Here is a 25,881-nt window from a genome sequence, read left to right as displayed (position 1 = left end):
TTTATTTCAAAAATTTATCAACTAAAAAAAAAAAGTTTATTTTTATAAATTTTTAGTGACCAAATTTGCCTCTTATATAGAGAAACGGCCGAAAAATATGAAAAAATGATTTTTTCGGAAGTTTCGGCTGGTCCATTTTGCCCCAGGTGTTATGCGTAGGGCTAGAAAAGTGGAATTATAATAATTTTTTTTTAATTTGACGATAAAAATATGAAAAAATCACTTTTTCAAAATTTTGGGCTTGTCCATTTTGCCCCAAATGTCATGCGAAAAAAAAAAAAAAAATTTTTTTTGATCAAAATTTCAGGGGGGCCGCTTTGCCCCACCCTCCCCTATGTCAAATTTTATTAAATTCTGAATGGTAATTCGAAAACCGACAGTACTACCTTAATATAAGAATATAGTCATCATATTATTTATATTTCAATAGATTTTAAATATTAAGATTCCTAAATTCTATACTTATTTTTCCTTGACAAACAACTGCACATAGAAATTGATAAATCATAAAACAATAATATTTATGACTCATCCATCCAGTGACACTAAAAACTTAAAATAGCGAAAAAATTGGAATTACCGACATTAAAAGTTAATTAGTAAAGTAATCATAGGTTTAAATTAAGACATTTCGGCAATCCTTTTAACGAAAAAATATTATTCTCTATCGGTTAACTGACTGAAAATGAAGTATTTTCCGCTTATTTGTGCACTTGAATTTTTAATTTTATTCACATCCGAGGTAGATTTGAGTCTAATCACAGGAAATTCGTTTGTGCGTAATGGGGAGCTACTTAAAAATGTATTTAATGATGCAGCAGAAAGTGAATATTCACAACCGATATAGACAGTACGTAGGTCACTTGTTACGGCAAATCGAAGTCATACTTGGGATCAAGGTATCGTTCCTTATGAAATTGATAATGTTTATACCGGGTTACAACTTGTATAAAATTTGCCAAAAGAAGCAAAGAGCTGGATGAAGATTATATATTCTTCACTAAAGCAACATGCAGGTAAATTATTTTTGTATTTGTCTATTAGAATGTCTTGGAAAAAAATAAATATATTTTTTCTTTTCGTTTTTACTCACAACAAAGTTAGCAGATGGTAAAAAAAAATTTTAAAAGGCCGCTGAAAAAAGTATTTTGCTATATGCTAAATTTGTTGGTGACGCGACCAGAGATCTGCGACATTAGATCCGACCGATATTTGATCTGAAGACGTATATATAATAAATCGTAAAGATTTAATGTCGTTCGGATCTATTGTCTTCGGATCTTCGGTCGCGTAACCAAATTTGTTAAAGGTGAGAGCGTGTATAAGAAAATTTTTTTTTTGGGCCATCCTATTGTCTGTACCGAAGGGGGGCGAGTTTAGCCAACTTTGATTCGCTTCATCACATCAAAGTGTTCAAAAATTCGGAGAGTAGAAAATTCATCGGGGACTGAACAAGTGGATAATAGCTTCTTCGAAACTGAATTTTAACAAATAGAGGGACCCATTTTAGACTGTGAAGGCGAGATTGGGTCTCTCTATTTAGTTCTGATGCAATCTGTTGATCAGTACAGGAAATTAGTGCCAGGGGAGGCCTCTGCAAACCCACTTTGACCAGGGTCTCTTTATTTCCTGAGATAGGCGAAGTGTATGGCCCACAGAGGTATGAGCTCGTGGTTAGATATCACACACAATGAGGATTTTTGATCATACCTCCGATTAATGTCCACCCTTAGTTATTAGATAGATTAAATTTTTTGGTATTACCAATAATACGGATTGTGTATCAAATAGTCTAGAGATCCGAACTAGTTACTGGAGAAATACTGGTATCATAGGTGCGTTCTCATATTTTTTAAAAATATTAGTTTAAATATCAAGTGTATAGTCCCAAAGATAGCTTGGGATTTTTTTCTAACAGTTTCTTCCCCCACCACCATAATATTAGAATGAGCGCATGCGCGATTACATGTGCGCATGTGTCAAAGCTACCAAAACCAACATTTAAAGGGTGGGGGAAGAAACCGTGGTGGGGAAAAAATCCCAAGCTTTCGTCGGGACGACTATAGTTGTGTATAAGACGTGAGTTCCGACGATTTTCAACACAATGAATGTCTTCTACAGGACTGTCCCCCATTGAAAAAATTTATAAAAAAAATGTATGATAAAATATATTAAAAATATATATTTAATATATGTATAAAAAATATGTTTTAAATAGCTAACTTTTGGCCGATTTTTGTATATATTTTATATATTAAAAATATATCTTAGAATGTATAAAAAATACATGTATAAAAATATACAAAAAATATATTTTTTTTATATTTAAAATATAAAAAAAATAGGTATGGTAATATAAAAAAATATATTAGTAATATATTTTTTATATAATTTTTTTATATTTTTTTTTACCTAGGTTGTTGGTTGAATTAAAAATATATTACTAGTATATTTTTTTTGTTACCATACCTATATTTTTTTTATATTTTAAATATAAAAAAAATATATATTTTTTATATATTCTAAGATATTTAAAATATCTACGAAAATCGGCTAAAAGTTAGCTATTTAAAATATATTTTTTATACATCGCGTGCCAAATGCCAAAAGGGCGTATTACAGCAGTTAGATAGGGTTCCATGCCAAAAGGGCGTATAAAAAAATTTTTTTTGTCATTCTTTTTAGAATCGCTCGAAACGTAAAGATCTGCAGAAAAAAAATTTTTGACGTACTATCGCCAAAAGGGCGTATATCTTTAGATCTTTGTATCTTTGTATCTAAAGATATACGCCCTTTTGGCTTTGGAAATTTTTTTTTTATTTTTAGGCTTAGAACATGTTTACAAAACGATTGGCACCAAAAACAAAAAAATTATACGCCCTTTTGGTTCTTCAAAGCCAAAAGGGCGTATAACTTTTATACGCCCTTTTGGCATTTGGCACGCGACATATTTTATATATATTTATATATTTTTTATGTATTTTGATATATTTTTTTTATAAATTTTTTTTATGGGCGGTACTAGATATATAGGTTAGTTTTTGTAAGAAATACTCGAAAAGTACGCCAATGAAAGCCTACAGGCGGCAGGTTACCGGTTGCAGATAATAAAAAAGATGATCCAATGAGTTACTTCGATATTTTTTGCACGCATGCTATAGTGTATGCAACTAAAAAATATAATCTTTTGCTTTGCTAATGTCACAATTTGAATAATTAAATACTTTTATTACCCGCCGTATTATTTATAATATTTTTAACTGACTATAGGCACTTAATGGTGGCCATTTTGAGTATTTGCACAAAAATATTATCATTTAGATTTAAATTCGTTATTTATAACTAAAAATTAAATTTCTTTCAGCTCAATATTGCGCAAATGTCAATACAACTGTTATAGCTAATAGTAATATTGTAGTAATTCTTCTTAAGTTAATGCACTACGAAAAAAATCATCTGGATTTAGTAATAGAATACGAGGCCGTTTGCGGAAAAAAAATTTTCATTGATAGTAATGAGACATTTTACTTGGAATCACCAAATTATCCTGGACTATATCGACAAAATGAAGTGTGCAGCTGGAACATTGATGTACCTATCGATCATTTCATATCTATAGAGTTTTATTATTTCGATCTCGAAGATAGCCCAAATTGTCGGCATGATGTTTTGGAAATACGAGAAAGTGATCATTTTAAGGGATCATATATTAGAAGTTATTGTGGAAAATATGATAAATTAAAAATAGTTTCATTACGAAATCATTTGTTGGTCGGGTTTTTTACTGATAATTCGAAAAACGGAAAGGGTTTCTCTGCTGCTATTACTGCGCGATCAGTTGATGATTACTAATTATTACTATTTTTAATTACTACGAGTTTTTGATTATTTTTGTTCAAAAAAATAAAATACTTCATTCAGGAATTTTTATAACTTTTATTTGTATCAGAAAAAAAATTAAGACGATTTCGAAGTGACAAATAAAATTCGTTACTCTGATTTTCGGGCAAAAGGCAGCCACTTCTCAATAATAAAAAATTTAACAAACTTGACATGTAATTTTAGTACGATATATGTATGGAATATTGTATAAAAATTGAAATTAAATAAAACTAAAACATAATATTAAAAAAAAAATAATTACAAATTACTAAGTAAAACCATTTCCACAAATATTGTTATTTGAGTCGCAGCATTCAACTTTTTACTCTTCTAAATCAATTTCGGTAGACATTTTGCGACTAAAGTAACTCTGATCGGGGTTCGAGGGTGTAAGTATTTTAGGGGTGGCGCCCACGTACGTTAAAATTTTGACAACGCTAGACCATTATTAGAAATCTGGTGCCCATGTACACTACAAAAAAACTTTAGACGGATTTCTCCCATTATTGGACACCCGGTATTTTTTTTCTGTATTTTAAATACAATTCGATTTTTGATGGTTCAAAAATAAAACTCATTTTTTTCAATACCGATACTGGTGGTATTTTAACACCCATTTTAGGGTCAAATTTAACACCAATAACGTAACCAGGATAGCTAAATTTTATACAGTTTTTTTTACACACTTTTACATCAAATTTGTGCGAACTAATAGGAAAATTACAAAACCCCCGGTCGATATCGAAGGTACACTTCAAGAAGTGCATGGCGTTCAACACCATACTGGTATGGTTTCAAGACAGATACTGTAACGAGTTCGAGAAGTATGGCGTTATTTACTATACCGTATAGTACTAGAGCTATTGTATTGCTCACACGTATGCATAGTAGGCACGGCGAAACAGCATGGCCCTGAGACCCGCCAAGGGCACAGTGCTACTAGTTTTTCCCGCCATAATTTCTGGCGTGTCAATCAATGTATACTATCGTATTACCGCCAAAACTATAAAGATGTCGTTAGACTTGGTTTATCGGCCAGAAGTATTATGGATACGGCGATGTAGTATGGGCTCGACGGCCATACTGACATTGCGGCATTCGCGACAACTATTGCCAATGTGTATACTATCGTATTACCGCCAAAACTATAAAGATGTCGTTAGACTAGGTTTATCGGCCAGAAGCAATGTGGATACGGCAATACAGTAAGGGCTCGACGGCCATACTGACATTGCGGCGTCCGCGCCAACTATCACCAATGTTACTATTCCCGCAATGGTTGAATCATCTATGCATACAATTTTATAACCTATAAAAATCTTCGATATCATACAATATGGCGTTGACGCCCATACTGGCATAGTGATATCCGCAGAATATTTATTAACGTGTATTCTAGAAATACCTCCCGCTTACAAGTAGATTCGAACCCAGTTCCTCCAGGTGAAAGTCTTTCATACTTCCGACCCCACACGTCAGTCATTCTATCAAATATTGTCTTTACAAAATTAGTAACTCATTTCCCCTTCTTTGGCTCCCTGTCCACAATATTTTCTATTTTTCACGATTATTAACACAATAAAATTATTTTTCAAACTAAATAACAATAGAATACATCTCTTACACCCATTGTTCGTTCAACAATTCCGTAAAGCGGTAAACCACATAATAACTCAAATGTTATCTCCAAGTTTATGTTAAAAAAATACTGCGGTAGAAATTTTATTTGTCGCCGTCCATTGAAATAGTCGATAGTCCATTAAGAGGCCAACCAAGATTTATATTTTGTGGTTTTGAGTTTAAACTGCACACGCACCAGATAAATAAAAATTATTTCACCTCTTAATTTAAAATACCGGCAATAAAATATTTTATTATTATTCATAAACCTGTGAGCGTAAATCATAATTATTTGTTTTTAAAATTAAAATAATTATGTCATTGAAAAGTAATATTTAAAATAGTTGTTGCTCAAGTGACGTGTTCATATTAAACTATATTTCGCTTGTGCAAATCGATAATACAGGATTAATACTACTTTCGAGTCTCGATAAATTCGTCGTGACGTTTATGAGCAAGTTAAAAAAAAACATATGTATTTGTATATGCATGATTGAATTTTGTCAGGTGTGATGAATAAGTCAATGCAATTATAGACAAATTGGTTATTATTTTTATAATTAATATCGCGATATCTTGTTCGTTATGTAAAATTTATAAATCTTGTTTTGTGTTTTATATATTTTGATGTGTGATATATGATATATATATGTAGTAAAATATTTTTTATATTACTTATGTCACCGCTGGAATTTATTTTTATTTTTAATTTATTCTGCTCATAACATCTGTTACATAACACGCGTTTAAATTTCCGCTCTATTAATTTTCGTAAATTTTTTTTTTTTCATTTTATTTTGTTTAGATTAAGAGAAAAAAATTTAATGACTGGGGGCTTTGTAGAAATGAATGGAGTAGAGATTAAGATTTCGCTTGTCAATTTTGAAATTTTATTTGTGTAGGATTTGCAAAATTAATTGAGGTGGGGGTAAACCGGATGTAGAACGATAGAGGTTTGTTTATGTTTTTAAGACTTTCGATTGGGTGAAAATTCAAAATTTAGTGGTCTATTTTGAATTGCATGAAAGTACAGAAGGGTAGAATGGACTGTGGAGAAAAAATTTGAAATTCTGAAATTAACAGATAATTTTTTGGTTTTTTGTTTTAACAATTAAATTTGAAGAAAAAAAAAAAACTAAAAATATGCACATGTAGAAAATTTAAAAGACTACAAGTGCAATTTTTTTAAATATTTTTTTTTTTCATAATTTATTGATTTTTAAAAAATTCAAAAATTATTAGACGTCGGCTAATCTCAGTATCATAAATAGTGACACATCTTTGAGAAAAATTAATTTTTTATTTTTGTCGGAGTGCGTAGTTATGGTTTGTAGAAAAGAGTGGGGTAAGTTGGTCAGCTAGAATAATGTGACCAATTAAAAAATTATTTTTGGAGTTCAAAAAGAACACTGAAAAAAAATAATCGGTAGCAGCCACCTGTAGGCAATCGGTAGCTACTACCGATTATTTTTCGGTAGCCGCTACCGATTATTTCGGTAGCAGTTGCCAAAATAATCGGTAGCTGCTACAGATTAATTTTCGGTAACAGCTGCCGATTTTTTTTTCGGTAACTGGTACTGATTCCAATCAGTGACGGCTACCGAAATAATTGGTAGCTGTTACCGAATAATTAGTAGCAGCTACCGAAAAATAATCAGTAGCGGCTGCCGAAAAATAATCGGTAGCTGTTACCGAATAATCAGTAGCCGTTACCGAAGTAATCGGTACCAGTTACCGAAAATTAATCGGTAGCAGCTACCAAAAATAATCGGTAGCTGCTACCGATTATTTTTTTCAGTGAAGACAATAAAATTTGTGCCTCGATTCCTGTTATTTCAAAATTATATTTATCAATTAAATTTATATGAGCATTAAAAATTTAGTGATGTAAAAATAAGTAGAATTTAATTTTTGAAAAATTTCTATTCTTTAGTCATTTTTTTTTTTTATATTTAATTTTATGTTGACTATTTTTATGTGAAGCTAAAATTGAATGCGTAATTGTTCATAATAAAAAATTGTATTAATATATATTTGAATTTACTTAAAAATATGATTGACAATTCAATCAAAAATTCATGAAAAATAATTGATCATCAATTACGTAAATTATCCTCTTAATAAAAAAAAAAAATTTAATAATCTCGAATCTCAATATTTATTCATCGCATTTAATTTTTTTGTGAATAAAAAAAAATTTTAAATAAATTCAGCCTCAAGGCAAAATGCAAAACGTCAGAATATAAATGCGGAATGAAAATATAAAAAATATGTAAGCTATCATATAAATGATCGCGTATATTTTAGCATATAAAAGGTGAGAGTCTTGGCAGTTGGATGAAATGCGTTTGAATACACAGTTCCCATTTGCAAAACTAATTTCAAAAACTTTCTTGCACTTACCCACACACACAACATCTCAACATAAATACAATAATAATAATAATATCAGTATCATCCACAAGATCGTTCATAATTACCAAGAGAAATTTATTTAACGACACAATAAAAAATGAATCCTCACTCGAAAATATTTTCATCTTTATTTTTTTTCTTATGTAAGTATTTTTTTTACAAATATATTAGTGTCACAATATCGCTAAATTCAAAATTTTTAAAAATTACAAAAATAATAAAATATTTTCTATAATAAATTTTGTAATAAAAAATAAATAATTACTGTCTATAATTAAACTATAAAATATATAATAAATAAATCCATCGTCTTTTTTTTTAATTCAATTTTTTAACACCCAGTTCATTGACTCGTACTCCCTAATTTCGCTGACTCATGCAGAATATTGACAATGAATATACTCATATATTTATTAATAATTAAAAAAAAAAACATAATCTCTTTACAGAGTTTATGTCTGGACTCTGACAATGATAATGAGATTAGATCATTACTTAATCGTATTATCTGTCAGCAAAAAAAATAAATAAACATATATAAATATAAATATATACATATATTTATTGAATTTAATGGTATGATAAAAGTTCCAAGTGAATAAATTGATTGGAACATTTAACATAACCAGGACTGATTTCTCTTCATAGCATCGAAGGTCATACATTTCTTGTATTAACTTTAGCACAATTTCCCGTCACTCAATCTATATGTATATATACAATACATATACATATATTGTGATACAGCTCTTTAAATCATTATTGAATAAAACTGTCCATTGCGTCATTAAAGTATCCTAAGGATCATATTTAATGGGATAGCTTAATAATCACATGACTGTTTTAATAGGCAATGAAAATGCCGTGGCTGTGGTTTAATTGATTTATCATAATCCATAATATTTATTATTATAAGAAAACACCAGTGTCTCGTCGTCTGAGATAAAACGCGTTACTTAATATCTGTAAAGTAGTATCCAAGATGACGAAGCAGAATTATTCATTTCATTTATTTCAATGGAAAATATGTACAGTCGACTACCCGTTATAAGCCTGGCCTGAGCCTCTTTCCCTAAATCGGCGGTTACTGAGTCGAAACCAACTTCCCCTTGGTCGTTCTTTTGAAATTTTCAGGCAGCCTCTTATAGGCCTGCGGTGAAATTTCAAAGTAGGAATAGGAAAAATTTCTGAAGAAAGTTTCCCTAAATCCCAGACCAGGCTTATAACGGGTAGTCGACTGTACTTTTTTTAGAGTTATTGTAAGTTCACCTTCGATGATTGTGCGCTCTGAAGTCTTTTCTTAGAAGTAATATGCCCAGAAACCTGAAAAATATCAAAATACTGTTTAGTTTTATTTTTGTTGTGGATAATAAATGCGGTCACAATAAATCATTGGAAAATTTTTTTAGGAAGCCTAATATTTACAAAGACATCCGGGTGAAATAGTGATTTCATTTTTACAAAGTTATTATTTATCGTCAATTAATTATAGCAATGATTTTAAAATACCCTTGGCAAGCATTTCTGTGGTAACTGTTTACAGGATAACGTCTGGTAGTAATTATTTCTGCAGTCTGTTTCTTGGCAATAAATTCAAGAGCTGCCGTCCCCTTTATAGAATTTATTTAATTGATGTTTGTAAGTTACCGTCCCTTAGAAGTTATTTTCCGAGAGACTATTTCTTTACAATCCAATTCTGAGTCATAATTTCTGTAATAACCGTTCCGTGATAGCGAATAGTACAGTAACTGTCTTTAGTAACGATCTCGCGAGGAAATATAAACATACATACATCCGAAAAAGCTATGTAACATCCGTTTTTTAGTTACCGTCACTTATTTATTATTTTCATAACAACTATTCGATAAAAAAGTTTCTAAATTACGGTCCGGTCATAGTTACTTTTACAGCAACTTCGAAAATATCGATTCTTAGTGTTCCGCAGTGAAAATTTTGTAAGTAATCGAGTTTTGGTTACCGTAGAAAAATAACTGTCACCTGGTCTACAAAAATAGTTACCATTTTTCAATGAGGATTTTTAGCGCAACTGTATTTCAGTAAAATTTTCCAGAATCAATGCATGACTACTACCATTTTTCAGCAGTTGTTTTCCAAGCTCCAGTTTCCAGAAATTAATTTCTTGAATTACCGTTTGCTGTTACTTTATTCTATGGTAATTATTAAGAAATTACCGTCTCGAGAAGTATTTAAATGTCACCTAGTCTTCAAAAATGATGACCATTTTTCAGTAAAAACTTTAAATGCAACTGTATCTTACTACCGTTTTCCAAAATCAATGCATGCATGTTTTCAAAGATTTAATTGTTGACACAAATCTCTTAAATTACCGTTTATTGTCACTTAATTGTATGGTAACTATTAAGAAATTACCGTCTCGATAAGTATTTAAATGTCGCCTAGTCTACAAAAATGATGACCATTTTTCAGTAAAAACTTTGACTGCAACTGTATCTTAATAACATTTTCCAAAATCAATGCATGCATGTTTTCAAAGCTTCGTTTTCCGACATGAATTTCTTAAATTACCGTTTGTTGTTACTTTATTCTATGGTAATTATTGAGAAATTACCGCCTCGATAAGTATTTAAATGTCACCTAGTTTACAAAAATGATGACCATTTTCCAGTAAAACCTTTAAATGCAACTGTTTCTTAATATCGTTTTCCAAAATCAATGCATGCATGTTTTCAAAGCTTCAACTTTTGACACTAATCTCTTAAATTACCGTTTGTTGTTACTTTATTCTACGGTAATTATTAAGAAACTCCCCTCTCGATAAGTATTTAATGTCACCTAGTCTACAGAAATGATGACCATTTTTCAGTAAAAACTTTAAATGCAACTGTATCTTACTACCGTTTTCCAAAATCAATGCATGCATGTTTTCAAAGCTTCAATTTTTGACACTAATCTCTTAAATTACCGTTTGTTGTTACTTTATTCTATGGTAATTATTAAGAAATTATCGTCTAATAATTATTTCACTGTCGCCTACTCTACAAAAATGATGACCATTTTTCAGTAAAAACTTTGAACGCAACTGGATCTTAATACCATTTTCCAAAATCAATGCTTGAATGTTTTCAAAGCTTCGTTTTCTAACTTGAATTTCTTAAATCACCGTCTATTGTTGACATACTTCGAAATATCCATCAGTACATTACCGTCTGTTAATAACCGTTTCAAAGAAACCGCCCCAAATATGGACCGCTTTGCAAAAAAAGTTTCTAAATTACCGTCCGGGAAAAATCATTTCCGCGTAACATTTTTTGAAAAATCGTTTTGACAGCAACCGTTTTTTGATTAAAATTTTTAATACAGTCATGTCTTAGTAATATTCAGTAATTGTATGTAAATTACCGCCCCCTAGAGGGAGTTACCAAACAATAGGTACCAAAGTAACCGTACCCGGAAACCTATTTCTGTAATAACCGTTTGCAAATTTCCATCTTCTGATACTGGAAACTGGGCTATCGTCCATAGAAATACTGATAAATAATCTTTCATTAAAAAATAGTTTAAATAACAACTATTTCAAAAATGTCTTCCTCATAAATATTGAATACAAAAATAATCAAGTCTTGAGTAACAGAAGTGGAATGAAAAAAATGGGATCATTGTCATGGACAAATGAGTTGTTTAATTGGCTGTAGGAGTTTTTCTTAAGCTATGAGCAATCCGAGTAAAAAGTTATCTAAAGTGTCACGTAGTCGGAAGTTATTTTCTCCGTAAATAAGATCTTGACCCTGACCAGTTAATCCACAGATCGTTGCTCTGTATACATCTGAGTAACAGAGCCTAAGGCGGTTGTTAATCGCTCGAGGTCACACAAAACCTGAGAGATCTCGACCTTGTATACCATGACCTCGTCTAACCCGTTACGCCGTTGCGTACTCAGTTTATTATAAATCCACATATATATAAAGACGCGTTTATAAACCCAGGAAGGCCGTAAACTAAACGAGTTTGTGATGCCTCAAGACATCAGACATTTAAACGCTTTCGCTTTCTCAATGTCCGGAAGAGCTATGAGATGCAAATGTTCAAGAGAATAAGATTCATTGTCGATGATGATCAACTTCACTATTTAACACTTAAACTCAACTACCGTTACAATGCAGGAAGACATTATTTACATCTACCATTATTACATACCCTTATTATTATCATTAGTATTCATTTTAACACAACATTAGTATATTTTTGTGCTTACTTACTATAAACAAGTGCATTCTACTCAGTGTTGGCAGACGAGTGAAACATTATTATTGTATCGGGGCCGTAAAATTATTGTACATTTCAAATTTATTTATAATTTTTTTTTTAATTACGTTAGTTACTAAGGATATAGTATAAATGTTACCCTAAATGTTTATTCTCAATAAATTCTGAAATTAATTAGCGACATTTCTTACAAAAGTTATAAATTTTTTTTATTTAAACTTGACATCTTATTTGGCCAACATATGGCGCGAAATTCAATTAAAACATTGAAGTAAAATTAATGACATTACTTCTAATTAATTTGTTTTCATAGTAAAAATAAAGCATATCGTTGAGATAAAAGTTAAAACAAGTGAACATTTGATAATATCTATTTTAATTTTTAACATTTTATCATGATGTCATTGGCTGATGTCAAAAAAAAACTACTGGCAGGCTGTCTTTTAACCATAATAAGAAATAATTACTATCGATACATGGCGGGAAAATACGCGGGACGAAAAAATTTTTGTAAAATAATTTTATTAGCGTAAGCATAGCGATCATTAGAAATTATTGTATTTTTCGTTGGATTGTACATTTAGGATTGAGGATTGTAGAGTTCATCAAATTATGGTACGTGTACAATAATTATTGTACGTATGCCAACACTGATTCTACTTAATTACTTAACTATAAATTTAGTATTAATTACAAAAAAAATTTCCTTTATTTCCTTAATTATTTAATTTTTTACGGGAAAGGAAGTAGAAGGAAGGAAGTGACTATTTTTATTATTTATGGTTATAAATTATTTCCAAGGTACTTCTGAGGTTTATCAGTCCGAGAAAATATTATAAATTATTTAAATCCATTTTCAGAGACAAGGATTATCAGGAATTGGATCAGGGTAAAATTTATTTTTTTATTCAAAATTTTTTATTTCATTTTTTGATTGACTGTTTATTCATTCGTGTGAGTTTAATGATATAAATACGTGAGGACTGGATGAGGATGATTTGATTTTTTTTTATAATTTGGGTGTATATATAGATATATATGATGATTGAAATTTAGCTATTGGTGCTTGTTAGATTTAGTTACAAATTTAAATCCAGCTGTTGAAACTAATTACGGGTGATTTGTTAAAGTAAATTGACTATCCATTGGATATTGGCCCTTATCGACCGTTGATATTGACGCCTTTACCTGAGTTTGGTGGCACGAATCCAAAGCCACTGGCTCCGACTATTACGCCGCTTGATTCTATGCGCTCTGACGGCGGGCCTGGTGGAAATACAACAGGTCCTGCAAGGCGAAATTAATTATTAATATTTCGTGTTTGTTAAAATTAACAATAGATCTTTTTTTCTCATGATAAAATTATTTCTACAATAAATCACAATATTTTCTTTACTTTTCATTACTTTAAATCTGCTCTTGCATAAAAAAAATTCAAATTAATCGTGACCGAATTTCTAAAAGTCGTAACCCGCGAAATTTGAAAATTTTTTACTATCAAAATTAAAACTCCAGAGTATTTTCCAGCTTATAGCCGAATATTGCCGAAGTGTATGCGAGAATTTTTAACCCAGCGCCATCTAACGGAAAATTTCGTAACTAAAATTTTATTGTTTCATTAGATGGCTTATAAAAATATTTTGGTATGAAAATGTGACTCCTAAAATAAAAAAAATTGACACTATTACTCAAAATTTTTATTTTGCCGAATTATCTCGCACAGAAATTTATATATGCGTATATATATGCATATATGCGTGCAAATAGTAAATATGTGAAATAAATTTGGTATAAATGTGGCGACGTTCATAAACTTTTTTCATATAATAATTTTTGGATTTTATTTTAGACAGAAAATTATAAAAAAAAAAAAATTTGAAAAAATTGCACCTGTAGTTTTTTTAATTCCCTACAAGTGCATTTTTTTATTTTTTATTTTTTTGTAATTTATTTGCTGGAAATAAAATCCGAAAATTTTTAATTATCTGCTAACTTCAGGATCATTATTTATTTAGTTAATATTAATTATGTCAAATTTTTATGCTGGTACACTAAAAATTTCAAAATGCTTGACTTCAGCAAAATAAAAAATTATGGAATAAAAAAAAAACACTAATTTCTTAAACTATCATTGATGATTACTCGTATTAAATAATAACAACAATAATAACGTAATAACAGTGCTATTATGTAGCAAAAGCCACAAATGGCGTGTGAAGCAAAATATAAATGAATAGATTACCCGTATTTTTATTAAAAAATAATGTGTAATGATTCGTAGCAAATAAATTAAAAAGAAGCGCTTTAATATTATAGTAAAGTTGTCCGTCACTGACCAACGAATAAAATAACTTTCTGATTTCTACACCTGTTAATATTGAGCGGAATATCGAATTATTACATGCGCTTACATTAATAAATGGTAATATAAATCAGTGATATTTTTCGTATCCATCAATTAATAAATTGCTAGCAGTGAATTATTGGTAAATAAATAAGATATTTAAAAAATAGTAACATTCCGATCATTGAAGCATAACATGAAGGTCAACGATTGGCTTAAGACTGTGATTACAAATGGATATGATTTGTTGATCTTGCTGTCGTATAATCTGCATTAATATCAGGCTTCTTTTACAGGCTTATATTTAACAGAGTCTATAGTTCAATATGCTACTATATATATACAGAAAAAAAGGATTTTTAAGTGTGATATATTTTTAATTACCCTAAGAAGAATTTTACTTGCAACAAGAAATTTTTTGTAGTAAGAATTGAAGCTAAAAATTTTCTTAGGACTAGAAAATTTTTTTTTAACCCTTCAGCACCCGCGTAAAACATTACCCGCGTGATGAGAAAAAGTCTCACGCTTCGGCGCATCGTAAATTTTAAGTTAAATAAAACAAAAATATTATGCACACTGAAAAAAAAGTTTTTTTCCACCTAGAAAATTTTTCCCTCCCGTAAAGAACCTGGTATTCTAGTTTTTAAAATACCAAAGTTTTTTTCCCACACACGGAAAAAAATTAATCGTGAATGCAACATGATGCAGTCTTGGTAAATAAACATGATGAAATCATGTTGCATTCACATGATTTGTCATGTTTCGGCTACATGATAATCATGTTCCGGTAACATGAGAAAATCATGTGGCATTCACATGATAATCATGTTTCGGCTACATGATAATCATGTTGCTGCCACATATTGTCATGTTGCATTCACATGATTTTCTCATGTTACCGCAACATGATTATCATGTAGCCGAAACATGATTATCATGTGAATGCCACATGATTATCATGTAGCCGAAACATGACAAATCATGTGAATGCAACATGATTTTCTCATGTTACCGCAACATGATTATCATGTAGCCGAAACATGACAAATCATGTGAATGCAACATGATTTTCTCATGTTACCGCAACATGATTATCATGTAGCAGAAACATGACAAATCATGTGAATGCAACATGATTTCATCATGTTTATTTACCAAGACTGCATCATGTTGCATTCACGATTAATTTTTTTCCGTGCACTAATAAATATTCTGATTGCTAAAAAACTCGGTTTCCTTCTCAGCAAAATACCAAAATAAAAAATATGGCTGACTTAACCTCACTCAGTTGACACATATTTAAGTAATGTTTATTTTACTACGAGCCTTTTTTTAATAATACTAAATTAACTACTAATTTTAAAAGTTGTATTTATAATAAAATTACTGGAAAATTTAATTTCTATAAAATGCAGTGATTAGGATGTAATTATAATTACTGCGGTTGCTATGGTAACGCAGCATTAAGTTTTAGCTCTAGAAAAAACTTAGGTATTCTCAGGAGAAAAATACCAGTTTTTTAATATTAAAAAACTTATACTGGATATTAAAATACTCGGATAAAAATATTTTGTATCCTGGGAGGAAAAAAACTTTTTTTTCAGTGCACTTTCCCAGTTATGACGTAATTTTAATTTATTTGAATATTTCGCTTGTTTTTATTTTTAAAGTTTCTATAATGTACTTGTTTTTTATTTTCTAAGTAATGACAGATGTAACGGCTGAAAAAAATGGCGATGATTAGCGAAAAAATTCGGAACTGTCCGAACTGAGCCGAACCGTATTAATTTTTACGTCTTACTTTACTCGCGTGATGAGAAAAAGTCTCATGGCTTTTTAAAATAAATCTTTTAAAAATATTATTTATGTTCGAAATAATTTTTAAATTTCAAAATCATAAAAAGCATAAAATTTTATGAAGATAAAAAAAATTTCACTAAGTCATTTTATTTGAAATTACTTAGAAAAAAATATTTCAAGTCAAGTGTGAGAAAAAAACTCATAGCGCGGGTGCTGAAGGATTAACACCGGGTAAATTTGAACCATAACCTTAACAGCGGGGTAGCGTAGACTCATGCTGTTTTTTTTTTTAAGTGTAGGTTGTATGTAGATCTTTCATGTGTATCAGTGAAAGTGCTAGTACATGTAATTAATTTAACGGATGAAGACGTTCACCGTAGACGGAAGTTACTTTTTCATAGTTTATGGTGCTATACATAAATTACTATCAACATCATCGCATTTAACGGATGAGTTAAATTTAAATAAAAATATAATTATGGTAATAGAAGACAAGTGAGTGAAAGAGGGAAAATTTAATATGTATGGATATATTCTTACCTGTATTAGATCTTGGATCTCTCATTGGGGATACGGCACGATAGTACGGACCGAAATCCGAGAAAAATGAATTGTAGTCATAAGGTATCGCCATTGCGGTTGCTAACATCGTGGAGATAAATACAAATATGGCGGTCTGAAATGTTAGATAACAAAAAAATATGTAATATTATTAATTAGTTAATTTGGTTTTAATTATAATTTACTTAATTATACAGTACAGATTTTCTTCCTTAGAAATCGAATGGTGTAAGTTAATATCATTAATTATCAAATAAATTACTTATGACTCATGAATAATTGCATTGGCAGTTAATATTAATCGCTAATTTTAGAATAGTAATATCAGAAAATATATAAATAAAAAAATATAATTTACTCCTTGAAAAATGAAATTAAAAATCTGACATGATACAGCCAAATCAGCAGATTAAATTATATCTAAACACGGCCGACAATAAGCCCACGCAATGAACACAAGTTCAATAAATGGACAAAATTTGGCTGAAATTACGCCAGATCAATTTATCGGCTAACTTTAGGCTTCTTTAAATAAAATTATATGGTTTCAGTTCGGGGGTCAGCAAAATTGAGCCTTTTTGGTCTCTTCCAATTAAATTCTACGGCTGCAGCAAATTTTCGGCCAAATTCAGGCTGTTTTAAATAAAATTCTGCTCTCTAATAACGAATTAGTGAAAATCACGTGATAATCACCATTTGGCAGTGAACCGAATATAGTATAGTGCCGGATAGCTCAACTGGTAGAGCACTCGGCGCATTACCGAATTGGTTTGTGTTCGATTCCCAGCTCGGGCTATCTATGTTTTTCTCAATTTATCTATAAATTGTCTTATTGAGAAGGTTTGCATGCTTAGGTTTCCACTATATATTCAAATATTGCTAGTGAAAAGTATACTATTGTTTGAATTAGTGACATACACTGAAAAAAATAATCAGTAGCGGCTACCAATTATTTTTCGGTAGCCGCTACTGATTATTTCGGTATCAGTTACCAAAATATTCGGTAGATGCTACCGATTAATTTTCGGTAACAGCTACCGATTACCAATCGGTAGCTGATACAGATTCTAATCAGTAACGGCTACCAAAATAATCGGTAGCTGTTACCGAAAATTAATCAGTAGCCGCTACTAAAAAATAATCGGTAGCTGCTACCGAAAATTAATCGGTAGCTGTTACGGAAAATTAATCAGTAGCCGCTACCAAAAAATAATCAGTAGCTGCTACCGAAAATGAATCGATAGCTGTTACCGAAAATTAATCACTAGCTGCTACCGAAAATGAATCGGTAGCTGTTACCGAAAATTAATCAGTAGCCGCTACCAAAAAATAATCGGTAGCTGCGACCGATTATTTTTTTAAGTGTACTTTTCACTAGCAAATAGTAAATAGTCACTATTTTCACTGTTTTAAATTTAAAAGAGTATGAGTTCGGTGCGATTTCAGTCAATTACTCTTACCCGGGTATGATTACGTATTAGTATAGATCTTATAGGATCTATATTTTCAATTTTACAGTATGAATTTGTTTCCAATCATAATCTAGTAGACTTACACAAATTTGTAATCGCAAGTACGGTTATAATTATACTTAATTAAAATTTAAGTAATTGATATTCTAGTTGATAGTGCACTTTTTACAGAGTAATGAAATATTAAATAAATTAAAATATTTAACGAGTAATTGTAAAAAGAAAATAAAACTAATTATTTAAATAGAAAACATAAAAAACTTATATCGTGTAATCTTAAACGATTATTTTTTTATAATTTATTAATATTTGCGCTTAAGTAAATGACTTGTAACGTGGAATATATGCCTACAAAAGAACTGTTTGTGAAAGTTATATTTACAACAATTATTATTTCATTTATCAAAGTCTTGTAATAAATAAATAATGCTCACTACATTTAACTTTTATGAAAATATGATAGTGATAAAATTATAAGTACTGTTAATGCGTGTACAATTTTAACGGGTAGCTAAATGTAACTGTTAGTTTCATTATTCACAAGTCGGAAATGATAACATTGCCCCCATGAAAATATATATGAATATATGTAATCTATGTAGTAAAGAAAATTCACGTGATATATTTATTATATATAACACGATTTATAGAAATGGATGTAAGTGAAATTTCGAAAATGTTAATCAGTTTCTCAAAAAAAGTCTGGTATTGAATATTTGGAAATTTACTCAATAATTAAAAAAATATATGATCATTATCGAAATTTGATAAAAGTTTTTGATTGTCAAAATCGTCAGAACTAGTTATTATAATATATGAGATATATATTCAATTTCGCTCATATATATCCTGGATTTATTAGATACCATCAAAAAAGGACTCTCGTCACTCTGTCAATTAACAGCAGAGGTCCTGTCTCATGATTGCTTCAAGTTTGAAATAGAACAGTTCTGAAATATATTTTTTACCAAGGATACTGCACGTATTTCTATATTTAGGGGAGAGGGGGGCAGAGTGGGCCCCTTAAGGAAAATAATTATAATATCTAATTTTTTTACGCGTTTACTTCTTTTTAGACCCTTGATACTTATTTTTACTTCATTATGCTGCGTCCATTAAAATTGAAAAATCAAAAATTAGGGGCAAAATTGGGCCCTCCAAAAAATTTCGGATTTGATATTTTTTATTCTTTACACGTGTGATATTTGCAAATAACTATAAAACAATTGTATTAGTCTGCTGCGATATAACTTTAAAACGTGATTTTTTTATCTTTAACTTTCTCAATAAATTATGATTAATGAACAGTTTTCGTGGTTTATTTGAGCCCTCATTGTATAAAAATACGGAAAAAAATGATTGACAATAATTGTAGTTCAACTTCTAATTATTTATGTTATGTTCAATAACTAATGTCGTTTCAATCAGTTAAATTATGATTTTAATGTTTAAACTGCTATAATTAACAGTTAATCGTTGAAATATACTGCTTGACTATTTAAAATTTCTACTTGAACCTTAAAAAACTACAAGACACTTGTCAAAAAAATGCGTCTGTTATTAATTTCTTACGTTCTACTCCATAATATTTGTTGAGATTCGGTCTAGGCGCGCTGTTGACGAGAATCTCAGTAATATTTACTAATATTTTTTTTCCGTGAAATTTTGATAAGCTTATTATTCGTCCGAATTTATTAGCGTATAGAAAATTTTTATTTGCCCACTTTGCCCCCAGGGGTCCACTTTGCCCCCTCCTCCCCTATCTTTTCTCCCAAAAAAATTTTCTCTTGTTTTGAATCTCGATTCTAGCCAACACCAGCGAGAGTAGTTTGGTGCTCGCCACTAGATCGCGCCCAACTGCCTGTTGTGTCCCTGGTAAGAAATATATTTCGGAACTGTTATATTCCAAACTTCAAGGCAATTTTTTTCTGGGTATCTCTCTGTTGTTCTACAGAGTGACAGCTGCTTTTTTGATGGTAATAAATCTTGTAAGACTCGTTATAAAAAAAAAAAATTTGAATTTGGAAATGAATAAAAAATTAAAAAGACAACGCAATGCATAAATCACTTACAACTTAATTCAATGTAAAATAAACTAAGTACTTATATCCTGTTGCTCCTTACCATTAATTAAATAATGTCATGCCATAATTGCACTGATATGTCAGTATCCTTATAAATGAGTAATAAAATAAAATGAACAATTTTCCCGACGAAATTAATTTTTAAAAACTAGATTACTGCCCATAAACTAAATAACCTAATTGGCATAAGTATATTTCACCAAACCCACGTGCATTCATGCGAAAATCTATTATTTTTTTGCATATTTGATTCCTGAATTAATTATTTACGGCCTTCTCTTACTCGACGTTAAATTTTGCAATCCCGGTTTAAATAAAAATATAAATAAATAAACACTCGATCGGCTCAAGCATACACGAACATTATAAATATAAATGATAAAATAAAATAAAATTACATATATATATATATATATACATACATAAACTATCATATATTCCAATAAATGGTAATTAGCAAATGATAAGCATCTTTTTAAATGTTGACATTAAATTAAATATTTTTTGAACCTTGGATCAATTAAATAAAATTTAATTATTGGTATTTAATATATAAATTTATGATATTTTACATTTTGTAACTAATTATTATAGAGCAAGATATTATTATATTTGCGTGACTATTAAATACATGGAAATATTGATATATATGTATATATATATATATATATATATATATATATATATATATGTGTGTACATAATAAATAAATAAAAATTAAAATAGAGTTAGAGTTTAAGTAACAAAACATGTATTGAAAGGAGGCAAATAGGTGAGGAATGTTCACACGATATATGAGTATGTATACATATATATACTCATATATGCGTAACGACAATGATCAAAGCATAATATATAATATATAATACAGTACTTGCCAATTTACTCAGCACAGCTACTTTATGACCTCTTAATAGAGGGTTTCATATATTTCATATTTTATATTATGTATTATATGAAATTCAAGGTTTTTTTTTGTTAAGTATTAATATTATGTGTGTAGTAAAATTACGGTAATAAGCAGCGTAATATTTTAGTTGGTTGATATAAATTTTTTTGGACTCGATAATGCGATTTTTGGAAAAGAAGATTTAAGTTGAGTTTTAATGGGGTAGTTTAATAGTTGTATGGAAAAAAAGTTGATTGATAATTTAGGTTGAAAGTGTTATAAAGATTTATGGGTATTTATTGCTTTCGATTTGTCTGAATCACTTTTGTAATCGATTGTCCTTGACTCGTTTCCAATAGAGTTTAAATGTTGATAATTATTAAATGAGTAGCGGATGTGAATTTTTATTATGAAAATTTGAAGAAATATTTTTGTGATTTTTTTTTTACCCGCAAAAATTTAAAATTGTAGTAGAAAATTTAAATTTTTTTAATTTGGACTGAAATTTTTCAATCTGCGGTTTTTTTTCTGATAAAAAATGAAATTGCAGTCATAGAATTTTTTTTAAACTGTACACGTGTGAAAAAAGAATATATGGTTAAAATATATAAAATATTATATGTGAAACAAAAAAATATGTGATATATTATATTGTATATTATAAAAAATCATATAGAGATTTTTGCCGATTTAATATAAAATTACATACAGTAGTAAATATATGTATTCCATATATGTAACTTATATGTTTTTTATATTAAGCTATATATACATTTACATTTACCTTATAATATATTGTATTGATATATTTCCTTTTATATTCAAAAAATATAAAATTTTTATATGAAATGAAATATTTGGTAGCATATAATTTATATTATATATGGCACCATATATTTTCTTTGTTATATTTAAGCATATATTTTATTCGGTGTATGTATATGTATATGGGTATATATATTCGCATCAAATTAACTAATTTTGAAAATTTTGACTGCAATTTAAAGAGTATATTAAAATTTAGATCTAATTTAATTGGAGTTGGTCATACGAATAAGAAACTTTTTTTTTCCATACACAATATAAATATATGTTTTTATATATGATCAGAATATATTTTTTGTATATGATAGAAATATATATTTTTATGTATGATAAAAATATAGTTTTCGTATATGACAAGAATATATATTTTCATATATGATTAAAATATATTTTTTGTATATGATTGACATATATATTTTATATATGCTAAACATATACGGACTCGTATATGATGAATATTATATATTTTAATATAAAAAAAAATATATCAGAAAATATAGTTAAATTGACCACATATATTTTCTGATATTTATCATATATTTTTACATATATTTTGACCATATATGTTATTTTCATATATGAAAATATAGTTTCCATATATATGACAAGAATATATATTTTCATATATGATAAAAATAAATTTTTTGTATATGATTGACATATATATTTTATATATGCTAAACATATACGGACTCGTTTATGATGAATACTATTTTTTTTAATATAAAAAAAAATATATCAGAAAATATAGTTAAATTAACCACATATATTTTCTGATATTTATCATATATTTTGACCATATATGTTATTTTCATATATGAAAATATAGTTTCCATATATATGACAAGAATAAATATTTTCATATATGATAAAAATATATTTTTTGTATATGATTGACATATATATTTTATATATGCTAAACATATATGAACTCGTCTATGATGAATATTATATTTTTTAATATAAAAAAAAATATATCAGAATATATAGTTAAATTGGCCACATATATTTTCTAATATTTATCATATATTTTTACATATATTTTGACCACATATGTTATTTTCATACGGGTACAGAGGCAAGATGGGCGATACGAAATTGAAAAAATAAATTTTTGGAATTTTTTGTGAAGGTCATATTTGTTGGGATTAATTAAAATTTTTTTGACAACTGGGTCATATTGACCCTGGATATTTTGTCAGTTAATCATAAAAATATTAAAAAATTGCCACTAATTAAAATAATCTCAAGTTCGAATTTAAACTGACGCAAATATTTCTCAATAATTAAAAATTTTATTGGATATTTAGGCGGTGAAATATTAATAAGGTATAATAAATTTTTATATTTATCGCCGGTTCTATAATAATATAAATTTATGAAATTATATATTTATATTCAGCAAGTTTCATTTTAAACTGTAGCATAATTATAATAAAATTATCATAAAAAAAATACTTTTTTCAAATAAATCAAATCTTGAGGCTACTGTATTTTGTAAGAAAAAAAAATATGGTGTTATCGCGTAAGAATATGCAATTTTACATCGACACTCTATATTTTCCTATCCTATAATGATGAAATTCAAGTAAGACATTAAATTAACATACGAAACACATAAGATAGAATGTATAGACTCGGGGACTTTATTTTCTATTCTAAAGAAATATAAAAAAAAAAAAAAAAAAAAAAAAAAAAAAAAAAAAAACAATAAGTAGTGAAGTAAATTTTCTATAAAGTCAAATAAATTCAAATAAAAATCCTGATCTCTACAGGCAATTTACTCATTATTCCCATAAAAAAAAAAAATTTGCCGTTAAAATTTGCTATTAATATGAAATGAATAGACTAATGATTACGCGGAAAGTGTATAAATCTTGAATTACAGGAATAAAATAATAAATTAGTAATCACGATTAAGTCTAATGTTGATAGCACACGAATAAGGACTACCTGCAGCAACGGCAATTACCCGAAGTGTGTAAAATTACCTTGTTATTTTATAAATATGTTTTTTATTAATTAATTTGTATACGTAATGCATTAAATCAGTTTAGTTACAGAAATCGTTCTCCGAGTCATGAAACTCGATTTCGGTCGTAAATCTCAAGTACGTTAGTTTTATAATACAAGACTCTTCCTCATGAAAATATAGACAGTTAATATATGTACTGAGTACGTGTGTACTGTGTAGTCTATTTACGGTAAATAAAGAGATGTATGGCTGAGTAATATAAGCGAGGATGTAATTGTTAAGGAGGAGTCGAAACATACTATTGCGTACTATTTTTTTTCCTTTTTTTTCTATTCGTTTCAGTGACCGCATTACGTAAAAAATCATGTATATATATATATAGATATATTTATATATATATGATGAAACTATTATAACGTTTTGTGATCCAACATATCTTGTGTTTACGTTGACGATCACAGTAACGATTCAAATTAAAATGGAGAATGTGCCCTTTATATGTGATACTCGTTATATTTTATTATTGTTGTTGTTGTATTTGTTCATGTTGTTGTTGATGTTGCTGTTGTTGTTGTATGTGTTCATATTGTTGTTGTATTTGTTCATGTTGTTGTTGTATTTGTTCATGTTGTTGTTGTTGTTGTAGCCGTTGTTGTATTTGTTCATGTTGTTGTTGTTGTTGTTGTTACGGTTGTTTTTGTTGTTGTTATTGTTTATGTTGTTGTTTTTGTAGTCGTTGTTGTATTTGTTGTTGTTGTATTTATTCATGTTGTTGTTGTTGTTGTTGTTGTTGTTGTTGTTGTTGTTGTTGTTGTTGTTGTTGTTGTTGTTGTTGTTACTGTTGTTTTTATTGTTGTTATTGTTTATGTTCTTTTTTTGTAGCCGTTGTTGTATTTGTTGTTGTTATTGTATTTGTTCATGTTGTTGTTGGTGTTGCTATTTTAGTTGTTCATGTTGTTGTTGTTGTTTTTGTTGTTGAGCTTGTTTTTGTTATTGTTATTGTTTATGTTGTTGTTGTATTTGTTGTTTATGTTGTTGTTGTATTTGTTGTTTATGTTGTTGTTGTTGTATTTGTTGTTGTTGATATTGTTCATAGTGTTGTTGTGGTTGTTGTTGTTGTTGTTTTTATGTTTAAAAACTGTTACTGATGTTCTTGTTAAGATAAAGTATATATACTTATGTATTTATAAATATATGAACATATATTATTTAATTACAGGTATTACTCGAGTTAATTGAAGGTAAAGTTTAAGAAAAGAAAACACTATTGTTATACAATCGGATGTTACAAGAAAATTAATATTAAATTAAACTTTACAATATTTTAGTTACTGACATTAATTATTCCATGAAATACCAGGTCGTTTTTAAAAATACGGTTGAAAGATATTAATGATTGGATATTAATGAAAAAATAGTGAATGTGTGTATACCTTTTTTTTTAATAATAAATTTGAAGGGAAGTAATGAATTTTTAGACAAGGAAATTGTCTTGTTGGGACTGAGTATATTTCAAATATTTAGTCTACTTTCACGTGTCTACGTCATGTTGTTGTATTGAAAGGTATGAGATATGGACGTTTTTTCGACTTAATTATGCGGGCTGATATTTACTTGCGGTCATATATTGTGGGAGATAATATATTCATTGGTAATTAAAGGAAATGTGGTTTAGTAATTGTCATTAACTTTTTTTTTTTTTTAATTATGATTAAGAATTTTAAATGGGAACTAAATTTGTATCGAAAAAAAAATTTCACTTAATTATA

The 25,881-nt window shown here is 28.7% G+C and overlaps 1 protein-coding gene across 3 annotated transcripts in view; it reads right to left on the bottom strand.

Moving 5' to 3' along the window:
- Window positions 1–8,026: 8,026 nt before the first annotated feature.
- The window catches only part of LOC130671472 (uncharacterized), a 29,137-nt gene continuing 11,282 nt past the window's right edge, over window positions 8,027–25,881 (bottom strand). The window contains exons 2-5 of one of the 3 annotated variants that reach the window (XM_057475382.1): window positions 16,847–16,982; window positions 13,351–13,449; window positions 9,187–9,240; window positions 8,027–8,880 (exon numbers count right to left, since the gene is read on the bottom strand). In XM_057475382.1, the coding sequence (XP_057331365.1) occupies window positions 9,218–9,240; window positions 13,351–13,449; window positions 16,847–16,982 (258 nt within the window). In that variant the 3' untranslated portion in view covers window positions 8,027–8,880; window positions 9,187–9,217. Of the gene's footprint in view, window positions 9,241–12,298; window positions 13,450–16,846; window positions 16,983–25,881 lie in introns of those variants that run through there. The other 2 variants (XM_057475381.1, XM_057475380.1) reach the window with 2 other exon arrangements.

This window comes from Microplitis mediator, chromosome 7, assembly GCF_029852145.1.
Source record: "Microplitis mediator isolate UGA2020A chromosome 7, iyMicMedi2.1, whole genome shotgun sequence".
Taxonomy (NCBI): domain Eukaryota; kingdom Metazoa; phylum Arthropoda; class Insecta; order Hymenoptera; family Braconidae; genus Microplitis; species Microplitis mediator.
Note: the sequence above shows the minus strand (reverse complement) of the source record. Positions and strands in the feature narration are given on the sequence as shown.